Source organism: Xiphophorus maculatus, chromosome 17 (genome assembly GCF_002775205.1).
Source record: "Xiphophorus maculatus strain JP 163 A chromosome 17, X_maculatus-5.0-male, whole genome shotgun sequence".
Lineage (NCBI taxonomy): Eukaryota > Metazoa > Chordata > Actinopteri > Cyprinodontiformes > Poeciliidae > Xiphophorus > Xiphophorus maculatus.
In genome coordinates this window covers 9,974,416-9,990,366 of record NC_036459.1, presented here as the reverse complement: position 1 = coordinate 9,990,366, position 15,951 = coordinate 9,974,416, and the positions used below count along the sequence as shown (strand labels likewise).

Here is a 15,951-nt window from a genome sequence, read left to right as displayed (position 1 = left end):
AATATTTAACAATATCTCCTCAACTAGAAACAGAAAATTGCATCCTTCAGATTTATGAGAACAACTGACAACAATCCTACTCCTAATCCTCAGATATCAACTACATATAAATAGTCACACCAAGAGGAACCACATAGTGCACAGTCCTTTCCGTTTTTAGAAAACAAATGTTTGAGCTCTCCATGATTCACAATATAACACTGCTCTGAACTCACGGCACACACACACACACACGACGGTCAAGCAGCATACGCTCCTCCAGAGCTGAGGACAATAAAATGTTGACATGAGTGTAAGTATAGCCCAGCGGCTTCATTCAGACTGTGTGGGAGCATTTTAAAGTGTCCCCTGGGGATTATACAACTAAACTCTGCAGGTGTTAACGGGCCCGGGACTCTGAAGTCGGACCGCGCTGAAATATCTCCGTTTTATAACAAGGTGTTGCATAAATACATCCTCCATTTAAAACGGTCCTCTGTGATTATTAGAAACGGAAAAATCCCACATCAAAGATAAAAGAATCAGTGTATGTAACAGCCTTAAAAACTATTTATTCAAGAAAATATCAATACAGAAACTTATGTATTGGTCATTTTATTAGGAATACACACTTTCCTGTCAATATTTAATACTTTTTTAGCCATTTAATTGTTCAGATAGAAGAATTAATCATGGATTTATACCATGTGAAACCTTGGTTGGAAAATAAGTCCACAAAAAAGCCAGAAACAATGATTAGACCAACTAACATTTGCTGACCTTCAGTGTAGGATATTTATTATGTTTTATAGTTTCAGTCATGACTTTACAGATATATCTAACTTTTTCTATAGTTTTTTAACCCAAAAACTGAAATAAAGTGGCGTTTCTTTCAAACAAATAATTATCCAATTTCCTACAGTAGATATTTACCAAGAAATATAAGTTGTCCTTCCTAAAGGTCATGTAACATTAGCAGCTCTAAACAAGTTTTATTCAGCTGGACTGATGGTAAAAATGGCTCTTAGGATGTAAAAGTTGCAATCCTGAACATAAAAACAAGCAGAAGACATTTATGAATGAATCTGTTGGAAAGGTGGATTATACTGCGGTGGGTTTCAACAACGAGCTCGGTAGAAACCAGCCGTGAATCAGCTTTCTATCATGTGACTCAGGGCTAAAAAGCGTGTTAGCCCAACACTGGATCTCTTTAATGGGTTCAGTATCAGTGTGTTCGTTAATCCACTGTTCACACACAGATCACTGCCGCTGTGCGTCTGTTCACTGTCAGCTTAGCCCACTCCATCTGTAGCCCAAAAAGCCTGGAGAGGAGGATGAACTGGATGAATGTTTACATTTAAAACATCTAGATTACTCATATTTTACTGATCGTTTCTCCTGCAGCTTCCTCGTCATCCCTCATCTCGTGTCATTTACTCCTACAACAGACAAAGGGAATCACATTCCTCCGGTTGCCCTGACGACAGAGGCGGCTCGGTGGATCTGGCCTCGCACCTCGCCGTAATCGCAAACAAAGTGAGTCGAAGGCGAAGACCATCCGTCAGAGCCCATTCAGCAACATTCACTCCTCCCTCTTTGTTCAGTCTGAATGGCCCAAACAAAGACCGGAGCTCAGCTCATGGCGGAGGACCGATGAGCAGACGAGGTCTCGCTCTCTGAGCCGGCTTTAAAACCAGACCTGATACAAAAGCTGCTTTCTGCTATCCAGAAAGGAAGATGGGAAGCTCTCATCCAGCCTGGTGCTTTGAATAAATTCCTAGAGTTTCTACTCCTGCAACTGACCATTCTGGTGATTAATCGATTAATTGGATAAAAGAGTTTCCATTTACTATTTAAGCCTTTTTTAAAATAAGAAAATAAAATGCAATAACATAGTAGAACAACTCTGCCTAAAACTGCAAAAAAATAAAAACATATTTTTCTTGTCTTTCTTGCAAGTAATGGGGGCCTTTTAACACCCAGCTGACCGGCAGGGTGCAGCAACAGGTGGAGCATCAATCTGAGACTCTATACAGCCAGAGAAAACACTTTGGTATTTTATCTGACTTTTAAATTACTTGAAAACTGTAGAACAGTGTAATATTTTTTTTTTGCAATAAATAAATACTTGGCTTGCAATACAGGCCTAAATTTCAAATATCAGCAACTGTTTTTAGCACTCTCAATTTGCCAATACAATAATTTCAGAATACTGGTTTGAACTAGATTTCTACTAGATTTTAATCTAAACCAACTGGTTATTCTATTAAAAGTAGTTCAGAAAAATCCAAGTTGTTATTCATCTGTTTATTTCAATTTTTGACATAATAAGAACTGACTGAAAATGTACTCAAAAATTATTTCTAAAACATTGCCATTACATTATTTTCTATTCAAATTCAATGAAGTTAAGTAGAATTGAAATTGATGCTCACTGAATAGTAATAATAATGTTATGAACTGTAGAGAGAGAATTTAATTTGCTTTAGTTTTGCTCTACACAGAGATGGATTTGTAACTGATGGGGCAAATTGTTATTATTTTCGACCCAAATGAACTAAATGTGTAAACAAACTCGATGTGCCTGTTTGTAGACCGCAACTATTTTTGGTCATGTTGAATAAATTCCCGTTGGTGTTCTGCCAGGACAGTGAAATTAAAGCATCGAGGAAGACAAGCTTCCCGTTAAGAAGCCTGACAAACGCGCTGTTTCCCAGAGGGAGCACCGTCAGGAGCTGGGAGTCGGAAACACACCCCCATCCTTTTTCCTCCTTCCTCAAAGAGAATAAAGTCTTTGAAAGCGTCTGAAAGTGAGCCTGCCCGGCCCATGAATTATACACACACTCAGACACACATACCTGCACAAGCTGACCTTTCAGAAACCAACCGTATTGATGTCTGAAATACCAAGTCAACACTAGTTCTGAACAAGTCCTTTTCCTCGCTGGTATCAGGTCCTTTTTCACAGTGAAAGTGAAGTTAGTGTGTCCCTAAAGAGCTCATCAAAGTAAACAGAGATACGAGAAATCGACTGGTGATCAGAATCAGATGGTTTTCAGCTTCCTTGGTACCAAGTGGCTGGTTGAAAACTCAAAAATCTGATCCTTTTCCAGACAGTATGGATGAGGTGGAGCACAGAGATCAAGGAAGATATTTAAAGGGAGACTGTATGTGCTTTGACAAGCAGGTGGTTCGTTCAGGCTACAAGAGAAAAACAGGTTATAAGCAGATAACAGAATGACAGAGCACAGTAAAGTTGCTTTGGTGTTGGTGCAATTTATTCTAAAGATAAAAACAATCAGAAATTAAAAGAAATTTCACTTTCATCAAAATCTAATACTTCAAGATTTACAGTGCTGGAAAAAAGTTGCAAAATTGCAACATTTGTGATATTTTTAGCTTGTGTGATTGTACCGTTTAACACAAACTGAAAAACGATCCAAACTATTCGAAAAACTTGTTCCCCCTTTCTCCTGTGGTGGCGCAGCACCAAGAACCACTGAAGAAAACAACACAAAAACGTCTGAAGAAGACATGAGCGCAAACTTCCTCCTTCATGAAAAGTAAACATAAATGAAGTAGCGTCAGATTTTAGTGGTTGTAAGATTTCTCTTTTGTCTTTGGCAAAAGACTTCAAGGCATTTCTCCCTCCGCGTTTGCTTTGGTTGTATTTACCCAGAATATTCTACTTCCTGCTTTGGGAGCCAGTTCACTTGCCATTCACATATGCAATCAAACCAGAACTAGAGTTCACTTTAACCCTTCCGGACCGAACGCGTCGCCTATGGTCCAGCCAAATTTGCAGTACCGTAATTCCGCCACACTTTGCGCTGTCTGAAAAATTCTAACAGTTTCTGAAAGGGGAGACATTGCACTTTCCAGCCAATATCAGGTTATTACGGTAATTTCACTCCCACCGTAGCAGGGAGTGAAATTAGTATGATGAAATACTCTTTTAATAGACCGTAAATTGTGAAAATAACTTGCTAGATATTGAAGGTTCCAGTTCTTATGGAGAAATGGGCAAATATATTTACTCACAGGACATTTAAAGAACTGCATACAATTAAAATAAGCAAAAATATACAGGCAGAGATTTGAAACGTAGGTCTCACAGGGTTAAACAAACCGAGACCTAGGTTGTTAGGTGGACCAGAGCTCACTGTTTTGATCCCCATCAGAGTTCGATTGCGCGCTGACATCTCCCCAAACAAACCAGACTTACAAGACAAACAAACTACAGTTCAATTAAAGCAGACTAAACAGGGTTGGTGTAAAACAAATACTTTTTCAGAGCACTGTATGTGTTGAAGTCCGAATCACTGGATAAATGAAGTATAAAGAATGAATGATTGTTTGAAAAAGTGACGTTTTAATTTTGGTGGGTCATGAAGCTCTACTTTAAATCCTTTCTTAACCAAACTACCAGGTGCTGACTTGCAAAAATAAAATCCACACCTGTGGTGCCTTTGAGAAAAGCTTAATTTCACATCAGAGCTGCTCGGCAACAAACTGCTTCCAGGTGCAAACAATGGAGAGATGCATGGCCAACCACAAGCATCCCCTGGGCATTGACTAACGAGAGAGGGAAGGACCACTAGCAGCCACTGAATGGCTCATAAAAAGTGTCATCAGTAAAAAAAAAAAAATGTCAGTACATGTTGTTCTGTGTACCACAAGGATACCTGCAAAAACACTCCCCGCCGATGTCTCACACCACTGCAGCACTTTTCACTATAATTCTCAAACCAAGAGCGCCCAGAAGCGTTTATTTGGGGCTTTTAAATTGCTCCACACTCAGTGGCTATGAATTTCAAGGCAGCACAAAAACAGAGCACTTCAACGCCATTAAAACCCACTCCTCGTTCAAAAGTAAGCTTGATATTTCTGATTCCAAAACCGGGACAGAGAGGAATCTATCTGTCATTTTACTCAACACTGAGGAGCTGCAACACCGAGACAAGCAGGAGATGCATGCAACACATAACAGGAAGCCTCTGTTTGACTGACCGCTGGCTGCCGTCCAACAAGGAGGATAGCTTGGGAGTACGACCCACTCCCCTGGTACCACTTAAACACCCAATCAATATCCCGGGATTTTATGGTATACAATAAAGAAATTACTTAATCGTCTGCATACAGTCTGTTACTCAAATAACTAACTGTTGAGGCCAAATCTTAAAATAGACAACACTGTATTGTCTCCTTACACACTAGAGGAGATACAAACGTGTTTATGGCAGACTGCAGGAATCTGGATAAGATACAGCAAAAAAGGACTGGGTTAAGCCGCCAATTTGGGTTATTTCTTGTCAGAGTTCAAATTTTCAAACTTCCTTAAAGTCTTTATTTGTCCTTTTTATAAACACCAAAGATTACTATGAATTTACAGCAGATATTTTTTTTTACAGTGAACAGGCTTGTAATACAGGAACTGTAAAAACTGGAAAGACCAGAAAGGGGCACGTAAAAGCAGACGGGATTTATAGATCGATGATGGACAAACAGAACAATGGATGGTTTGATGGACAAACAGGTGTGAAGACTCAAACAGAGCAAAGCAGGAACAGTTATATTGGCGTACAGATGGACGGATGGATAGGCAAATGAAAGGGCAAACTATTGGATTGTTGGGCAAGCCGACAAATAAATGGGTTAATGAATAAACAGTTGGACTGAGGGGTAAATAGAGTGAAAGAATAGACACATGAATGGATTTCAGGGCAAATAGACGGACTGATGGAACAAATTGACGAATGAATTAGTGGAGAAACAGAGAGGTACATTAATGGACTGATGGACAAAAAGCATAGACTACAAATGACAAACCCCAGTCCCCAAGTGAAGTTGTCCAACTTTATGTCTGCATCTACACACCAGATTCACAAAACTAGGACATTAGGAGGTATTTCGGTCATTAGATTTAGATGTGCAGGACTTTTGTCATAGAAAAACAGAGTGTCCTCAGTCAGAGGCTCCTTCAAATTCACTGTAATACAATCTGCTATAGGAGAACCTTCCTGCCCACATCCATCACCATCTACAATAACGTTTTAACAAATGTTGAATTAATGAATGACAGCAACATTTAATTTCCCTTTGGAATCAATAAAAGTAATTTTGAATTGAATTGATCTAAATCCAGACTGTGTAGTACCTTGTAATATCCCGTCAATTCATGTTTACATGTAAGTACTTAACATATCAGCTTCAGTTGCTATAAGATGCGTCTAAATTTGAGCTAAAAACAAATTAACTTTGGTTTAGAGATAAAACAATGCATAAAAATAGGTGCAAAATACCAATATATTGGTATTGGTTATTGGTTGATGTGTACTATCCTAAGGAAGAAAAAAAAACAAGAATACATTTTATGTAAATGAAGATAGTCTTTTTGGAATAAAACATGTCAGGACCTGTGGATGGTGGAGAGCAGTGCGACAGCTGGATGTAGAAACTGGCTTTACCAATACACATCATTTCAATGTCTAAACATCTGTCTCTGTAAAAATATTAGGGAGTAAACGTTGGTTAGCTTACGTTTGACAACTTCGTCAGCAGCAGAGAAAGCCATATTTACCATTTTCCAGCCGTTAAGAGTTACCGTTTCCCCACTTCTCCTAAACTTTTCACCGCAGCGGCTCAAGCAGGTCCTGGCATAACAATCAGAAAACTCGGACCGGATCCCCCGTTTCGCTGCCCGCGGTTTCAAACGTGACCGTTGACATGTTCGGAGCAACAGATGCCATCACGGCAACGGCCGCCGCGCTCCTGCTGCTCCTGCTGCTGCTGCTGCTGCTGCTGCTGCTGGAAAGCGACCAACGGCGGAGAAGGTACGGTCCCTCCTCTCTGAGCTGCCCGCCGCGGTAATCCACCTCAGCCCAGCTAGCCGAAGAGACACAGTGTGTGTTTAGGCCCCGCCCACCCCTGCAAACTGGAGGGAGGGGCTGCGGGGCATATCGAGTACACCCCCAATTTATTTAGTTCACACGAAGAAAATATGAAAATGTCCGGGGCAGCCATAAAATTTAGATAAAAAGAAGCAAAGACAAGCTGGGGGAAAATATTTTTAAGGGATTAGATGTAGTTTACCCCGCCCAGAAAGGTACGATTGACACAAAATGCATAACAAAATAAGAAATTAAGCAAAATAGCCTAAAAAATAAACAAATAAAGGAGAAAGTTTAAAAAAGAAGCTTTAAAAAAAAAAAAAGAATATATGAAGAATACAGAATTTCAACTCCATGAAATATTTTTGTACTTTTGCAGCTAAATTTGTCTATTTCCGGTTATAACAGGTTTAAAGATACATTTTAACAAACACTACTTAGTTTTAGTAAGTATAAATACACAAAGATGTATATATACACAAAGAAAAAGAGATCAGTACAGATGGGGCAAAAAAAGAATAATTGAAATCAATCAATACATATATAAATATATTGGGGTTTGTAAGTTAATATTCACTCATTTTAAAATGATTATAATTTTAAAAAGCATGACTCATTTCTCCACAGTAAGGTCATTATGATCACCGAAGGCTCTTAAAATAAAGAACATTTAAACTAAGTGTTTCCAGGAGAAGAAATGCACTTTCTATTTTTCAAAAACATATTCAGGGACTGTACTTGAACTACACACCAAATTAGTCAAAATAATGAACCTTTTAGCTAACGAGGATCGTGTTCTTGTCTCACAGAAAGAAAAACACTTAGAAAATTGTTGGCTTGGAAACTGCAGTTCAGAATAATTCTGTAAATCACATTTGGGGTAAAAATAAGTCCATTATTGCCTAATGAACAAACACAATTAACCTTATCTGATGAAGAAAACCTGCTGAAACACTAATTAGATTAACAGACTTGGGTCATAAAGCAATATAACAACAACAGATATTATCCTACTATTTATTGCTGAATGTTATTGTTTACGATGTTGTTTTTGTGTTCACTGGCTGAAACATGTAAATATGACACCAACTTTTTATGTGGGCTGAAGCAATGGTCAAATTACTCCGCAAAGGTCTAGGGGTTTGAGTCATAAATCATTTAAAGACACAGTAGCTCTCCTTTCAACACAGTGATAAAGACTCCAATTAGTTTAGATGGTTATTGTGCCTGTCATATGATAGTTTATTGTCCAAACACACATTAAAAATTCATCCTCAGAAGATGAGACCTCTGGTGGAAACTCCGAAATGTAATAAAAAACAAAAAACACTTGCTATAATCACTTCCTTCAACTCATCCGTCATCCATTGTCACTTTTCTTGCTTTCTTAATTCACACGCAGACCCGAAGCCCATTTTACAAGAACAGCAGGTGAGTCAGCCGCCTGCTAATCTTTGAGACGGATGTGCGAGTGTTGACAGGTTACGTGCTCCGAGGCCCGGTGATTCAGGCTGCAGGCCTCAGAAAGGCACCTGGTGCTGAGGCGGCCTGCGGGGCAAAAAGCTCTGCCATGGAAATTTGAATCTGATCCCAGCTGAGTCAGTCCGCGTTATTTCTGAGTGCATCTGTAGGCGGCTCTTTGCTTCTTCCAGCTGTGATGAATCTTTATTACCTCATTCGCTCTCGGTCCATTTCTCCTGGGAATCGGTGTATGAAATTCATGCTCATGAAGAGGAGTGTAAATAGATAGAAGGCTGGGAGTTAATTGCTGCATTTAATTATGTGCAGATTGGAGCATTCTTTGTACTTTAAAATTGATTTGTCTGAGAGAAATCATTGGATGTGGGCTCCCAGGAAACAACTTCAGCCTCTAAGTGCCATTAAGAGCAGCTCTCTGCAGAGCTGCACGACACCAGCAGGAGTGGAAAACAATAACTAGAGAGCTATTTTCCCTCCTGCTTTGCCTCCATGAGAGCAAATTAAAGCACAAACAGCACAACTATTGATCAAAACAATCCTCAGGATCAACAAAACTAGCAACTGGGTAATTTTTTGTTCCTTTATGCTATGGCCGGACAATAAATAAATAACAATATATTGCAATATCAATAGATTATACGATATCTGATGAAATATTCAATTCACCGAACTCCAAACCAGAACTGCACAGCATTCTGGGAGATGTAAACAGCTCAACTAACTCACTCAGTCGCCCACTCTTTAGTTGCCAAGCAACAACTTGCCGAGTAACTTGCACAGCAACAGTTTCAGGTTTTGCCACTGTGACTCATAACTGCTTAAAAATAAAAAAAAAAACAACGTGAAGAAAATCGCCAATACTTGACACTCCCTCTAAAAGCACTTTTTGTGTTTGAATTATTTTAACAATTCAAACACAAAATATACCTTAATTTAGATTAAAACACACATTTTAGCACTACTGCAGAAGCTAACAGCTTTGGTAGTTTTTTTTCTCCACCCATGACGGGTGCAGCCAATCAGAACAAAGGAAAGTGAATGGTGCTTCTGGATTGGCTGATTTGAAAACAGCCAATAGCGCATCAAGTAGAAATGCATTTAGTTATTTCATCTTCTGAAGTTGTATTTTCTTCTACAAAAAAACCCTCAAATATTTATTTTCTTGTTTCTTTATTTTATCTGTGTACATTTATTTTCCATTTTTCTTCTTTAAATATAGAGTGTAAAAGGTGGGTGAGATTAAATAGGTTTCTACTTCTGCCTATCTACTTTCTGAACAAATAGTTGTAAAAAATGTATGTTATGTTATTTGAATTGTGAATATGTTTGAAAGAAACAGAAAAAACAAACAAATGCCTCAATTCCAGCTGGTGGAAGTGTGACGATTTGATTGTGTTTTGCCATTATAGGACCTGGACACCAAACACTGCAGAAAATACGCAACAGAATGCAATAAAAGAGCTTTTTATACACAATTATCTGCAAACCTCAGTGAACTGAAGGATCTTTGTCAAGAAATGTGAACAAAACTGCAAAACTTTATGTTTAAATAGAGCATACTTCACTTTTACAGGGACTGTAAATGTTGGAAATTTACGACCACCAAAGGAGGCCAAAATTCACATGTGCGTCAAAGATTCAAGCACTTGCGTGTATTTCTGAATTCCACATTGCATATCACATAACACTATTGTTCTCTTTCCCCCATCCTGAATGTTTGTGTTCTTTATGGACTTCCTGTCTCACTTCCTGTCTCTTTCTTAGAGGGAACATCCAGTTTGACCTCAGAAACACCAGAGACGTCTGGAACAGAGATCTGCAGTCAGTAAGCTGTTGGGCGTAGGATCAGGATGTCGTAATACGCTTGAGGAAAACCTGGATGTTCATTCATGTAATAATGACTATTGGTTAACTGTTTATTTGTGCAACAGCCAATTTTTAAAGTGTTCAAAGAAAAATATCTGTGGAGATGAACTCCTTGGCCTCAAAGTTATGTCAGACCATCTGGACGTAGTTAGGGGGTTTTATTAGGTATAAATGGGAATCATTAGAAGAATGAAGAATTCATTATTCTTTATTAGATTTTGAACCAAGGAAGCGGTATTTGGGTTTTGCTAATGTTTCTTTTTCTACTGAATTAAAATAGTTTAGCTATAGTAAACAAGATTGCTGTCTCAATGTACGTCTGGGGTTACAATGAATACATTTGAGTACATTATGTTCTTTTTATAAAGCCAAAATATGGACTACAACAATTTTTTTTAGATCTAACAAACAAATTAAGTGTCTTTGCACAAAGTATGGCATCGGTATTGCCAACACCAGCTTAAATTTTACTTGGTATTGGATCGGAAAGAAAATCTGTTGTATCAAACGTCACTACTACTTCACTGACAATTTTGGCACTTTCCCATTTGGATTGTATGGTGTCATAGAAAGGATAATAAACATGGTAAACAAAATATTGTTCAAACTATTAGTAAGTAGTAGAGTGAGAATTTGAAAAATAAACCAAAAATGTAAATATTAACCAGGACATTGAGCTAATCAATGTAACTGACTCTAACCTCATTGTGGGAGATATCAGCCATTTCAAGTCACACTTTAATAGAAATGTCATACCAGCATCAGGTCCCACATCTTGCATCTTTTGATTTAGCCATCTGACCATGGAAGATCAAAATAAGGAAGGTCCATAGCAGATGAAAACATGCCAGGAATTATATGGACACAAACTAGTATTGTCTCTGCAATTGTTACAAGTGATACATGTCAACTGTTTAAATATTAAACTAGAATTTCCAGTACACTCTCCCAACTGTACAAGTATATAAGTTCATGTTTTGAATTTTTTCATTGACAATAACACAAGGGCTTCCATTTGGACACAGTCTGCTTTAATTATATGAAGAGATTTTGTTAAGCAAGTGATTTTTTTTTTTTGCTTGAAATAAGAAGATTTTACTTAGACAAAATAAGTTCTAGACTTGATGTTTGCTTTGTAAATATTGATATTCTAGTTTCTAGTATATATTTACTCACAATAAATCAAATTAAATCAAATTTTATTTGTATAGCACATTTCAGCAGCAAGGCATTTCAAAGTGCTTTACATCATATCAAACACAGAAACAGAATGCAACATAGAACCAATAATCAAAGCACGACATTAAGTCAGGTTCCATCAATAAATTTGTAATTGATTACGTTTCAAATACAATCTTAAACAGGTGGGTTTTTAGTCGAGATTTATAGGAAGTCAGTGTTTCAGCTGTTTTACAGTTTTCTGGAAGTTTATTCCAAATTTGTGGTGCATAGATGCTGAAAGCTGCTTCTCCTCGTTTGGTTCTGGTTCTGGGGATGCAGAGCAGACCAGAACCGGAAGACCTGAGAGGTCTGGAAGGTTGATACAATAACAGCAGATCTTTAATGTACTGTGGTGCTAAGCCGTTCAGTGATTTGTAAACTAACAACAGTATTTTAAAGTCTATTCTTTGAGTGGAGGGACTTTAAAACTGGTGTTATGTGCTCTATCTTCCTGGTTTTAGTGAGAACGCGAGCAGCAGCGTTCTGGATCAGCTGCAGCTGTTTGATTGATTTGTTGGACAGACGTAGAAAATAAGTAATATTTTCTTAGTATCAAGCTTTTATATCTTACTGAGATAACTAAGTACAAAAACACTTAAAATTAGAAAAATATTCTAACATAAAAGCCTCTTGGTAAGAAAAATTAACTTGTCAGAAAAAAAACAAGCATAAACCTCCTTTATTTAAGATATTTAATCTTTCTAAGATTTCCCTTTTTGCAGTGTTTAAATTGATTAATTACTAACTTCAGAGCTTCTCTGGTTTGCAAATCGAAGGTTCATTAATCTCCAGTGTTGACGTCATTCCTGCTCTGCGACGTCACTGCCTGCATCGGTTCCTTTACCTCTGGGTTTTACAACCAGCATGTGAGGTGAAGACCAAAGTGAGAAGAGAAAGTGGGAGCTCATTGATACACCTTAGTCAGACAGGAAGGGAAACTCTCCAGGGCAGACTGTGTTCAGACATGACCACCAAATAAAACTCAAACACCAGCTTTAAACAAACATCCCTATCAAACTGCAAGTGGATATTTATGTTTACGAGGTAAGAGAGGGTTTATTCAATAACTCTTTAAAGAAATTAGCATTCAAGACGGATAAAACCTGCTGTAATGTCCTTGTAATTTTAAATTCAGTCACCGCTGTGGGAATGTGTCGATATCCTGCAGAGCACAGCAGCAGAATAATAAAACTCTCTGCTGGGTGGATGTTAGCATTAGCATAATTCCTCTTTCATTCCTGGTGTCAAACAGGCTAAGGACAGATTTCTCACATGTTTAATCAATGAAATGAAAAGAGAGACATCCACTCATAGCATAACTGGAGTATTACTGGAGTTAATACATCTTAAAATAAAGCAACATTTTCTCACTGCAGCTCCTTTTTAATCTCTCCTCAAATGGCATCACTCTTAATAAAGCTGCCAAACCTCTGCGCATTTTATCATAAGTCAGTGCCAGACATTTAATTTTCTTTCGAGACGTTCCTTCCTCTCGTGTGAATTTCTCTTCCTGTCCTTATTGCTGCTGATCCTATCATTCCTCTCATGACTTTTTATTTTATATTAAACTGAGGTCTAAAAATATATCATCCATACTTCAATACCGCAAAGTTCCTCCATCTCTTCGTCTCTCATCAGAGAAAGTGTTGATTTCTCACATTTTGAGTGAGAAGTTATTTTTCTAAATGTCTCCGCAGTGGAAAAGATATTTTTCTGTTACATCCTGGGGCGGTTAAGAAACACGGCTGACTCATGCTTTTAATGTCAAACTGTGGGTCAAGAGCTGGTCAATTTGTAATCATCTTTGCTGCCCTGCAAAAGTCAAAGAGGGACATTTAGAAAACTTTGGGGAAAAACACTCAAGTTGTCCAGAATTCAGTAAAAGTCACAAGAGGAATTAAAGCTGCAAGCAGCCTCGGGCGGCCCTCGCAGCAAGCGCCGCTCCGGCCTATTGGCCACCGCGGGGGTTCCGGCCACCGCAGAAGCTCTCGCGTGATTTCCAGAGCCGCAGCCCGCTCCCCACCGCGGAAGCTCCGCCGCAGTTTCCAGCACCGCCGCCCGCCAGCCGCCGCAGAAGCTGTCGCGCATTTTCCCCGCCCGTCCACCGGGCGACACGCGTGAATGCGTTCGGCGGCGCTGCCCGACGACTGTCGAAAAATCTGGCGCAGATCGGTCGATGCGTCGAGGAGATACAACCCATGTATTAACTTAGGGGGCGCAGTGGAGCCAAATTACATTTCAAACCCGTTGGGCTCTTTAGAGGTGAACAAAGGTCATACATATCCAGTTTGGCGCCAATCGGATGATCTATGCCTAAATAAGAGCCAAACGTATGCATATGGCGAGGGACTGATATTCGCCGTTTGGCCACGCCCACACGGTTCAGCCAGCAGCGAGCATTGACAGAGTTTATCATCCGAATCATCTTGATTAGGTCAAGAGAGCCATAAACGGAGCTTTCCAAGTAATAAAACGGCACTTCCTGTTCTGAGGGGGCGGGGCTTAGATGACGTCATAATATGATGACATAGGGTCGTCAAGGATCCCAGGGTCACTCGTGCAAAGTTTGGTGCAGAAGCTATCGACCGTTCACAGTAAAATACAAGACTTCCTGTTGTCAGAGGGCGTGGCCTACGTGATGTCATCATTTGACCATTTGATATTATTCTACACCCCAGGATGATCAATATCTCAAACTTTGGTGTCTCTGTGAGTTTTTGTTATAGAATTACAAATTATTTAATTTTTTCCTATTTAATTCAACATTGAACTGTCATTCCGTAGGGCAATGCTGCCCTCTGGTGTCGAATTACTGAAATTACTGAAATAGTTTCATTATTTCAGTAATTCGACACCAGAGGGCAGCATTGCCCTACACATGACAAAGCCCTTTGTATTACACAGTCGATCACAGGGGAACTTTGAGCCTTGCTAACCCCCCTTCCACCTGTTCAAATGTCACCAATTTGATAACTTTAAATCAGACATGCCTTATGATCAGACTGACCGAGTTTGAAGCCGATCAATCGAAATCCCTAGGAGGAGTTCGATCAAATGCAAAGGCTGTAAACGTCAAACTCGAGGTCCAAAATGGACCTTCAATCCAAAATGGCCGACTTCCTGTTGGGTTTAGAGCATGGCTCCAAGAGACTTTTTTGTACGTCCTGACAAGATACACATGTGTACCAAGTTTCGTAATTCTAGGATAAAGCATGGCTTGGGGCTGATTTTTTAAAATATTCTAGGGGGAGATGTAGAGAAATTAGGCCACGCCCACCAAATATCGCTATGGATTCCTGTTCGGGGATGGATAAGGATCCATCCTAGTGAGTTTGGAGCAGCTCACCCCGAAACTGTGGAATTCAGAGCCAAACGAAATTCGATGGCGTTCGCAACGCCGCCACGCCCACCTGCTTCATCGCAGCCGGTCGGGGTTGGAATCCACAACACACCAACATGTCTTCTGTCTCTGGACACAGTTTCATGTTGATTAGGTCAAAGGGCTAAGATAGCGACCGTTCACAGTAAAACATTACACTTCCTGTTCTCAGGGGGCGTGGCCTACGTAAAAAAATAATTTCACCACAGGGTATTTTAGGACACCCGATGACGACCAATCACTGAAAGTTTGGTCCCTCTATGTGTTTTTGTATAGGAAATATAAGAGGTTTTTGTTTCATGGCGTGTAGGTGAACTTTGACCCCTGCTAACCCCCCTTCAGCATGCTCCAAAACTCACCAATTTGATAACTTTAAATCAGACATGCCTTATGATCAGACTGACCGAGTTTGAAGCCGATCAATCGAAATCCCTAGGAGGAGTTCGATCAAATGCGAAGGCTGTAAACGTCAAACTCGAGGTAAAAAATGGACCTTCAATACAAAATGGCCGACTTCCTGTGATACTTGCACTATGACATTACTTGTAAATTCTGAGCGTCTTAGTGCGCTCTACAACTGTACCGAATTTCAAGTCTCTACGATGAAGTAAGTGAATAGCAATGGGTCTGTTGAAAATTGCTAGTTGCCGCCGTTGAGCAATTTTTTTTGCGATTTTTGCGGCAACCTTAAAATTCAAAATTTTTAAACCGCCTAGTCGCTTCCGCCAAGTTTGGTGAGTTTTTGAATATGATAAAGCCTCCAAAAAGGCGCACGAAGAGGGGGGCAGAATCGTAAGAAGAATAATTAAAGCTGCAAGCAGCCTCGGGCGGCCCTCGCAGCAAGCGCCGCTCCGGCCTATTGGCCACCGCGGGGGTTCCGGCCACCGCAGAAGCTCTCGCGCGTTTTCCAGAGCCGCAGCCCGCTCCCCACCGCGGAAGCTCCGCCGCAGTTTCCAGCACCGCCGCACGCCAGCCGCCGCAGGAGCTGTCGCGCGTTTTCCCCGCCCGTCCACCGGGCGACACGCGTGAATGCGTTCGGCGGCGCTCCCCGACGACTGTCGAAAAATCTGGCGCAGATCGGTCGATGCGTCGAGGAGATACGGCCGATGTATCAACTTAGGGGGCGCAGTGGAGTCA

General features: G+C 39.9%; 1 protein-coding gene across 2 annotated transcripts in view; it reads right to left on the bottom strand.

The window, feature by feature from the left end:
• tmcc3 (transmembrane and coiled-coil domain family 3) overlaps window positions 1-15,951 on the bottom strand; it is a 53,204-nt gene that overhangs the window by 21,636 nt on the left and 15,617 nt on the right. Inside the window, exon 1 of one of the 2 annotated variants that reach the window (XM_023350575.1) lies at window positions 6,560-6,864. The exons of the other annotated variant lie outside the window; for it this stretch is intronic. Coding sequence (XP_023206343.1) covers window positions 6,560-6,562 — 3 coding nt within the window. The 5' untranslated portion in view covers window positions 6,563-6,864. Of the gene's footprint in view, window positions 1-6,559; window positions 6,865-15,951 lie in introns of those variants that run through there. 2 annotated transcript variants of the gene reach the window in all.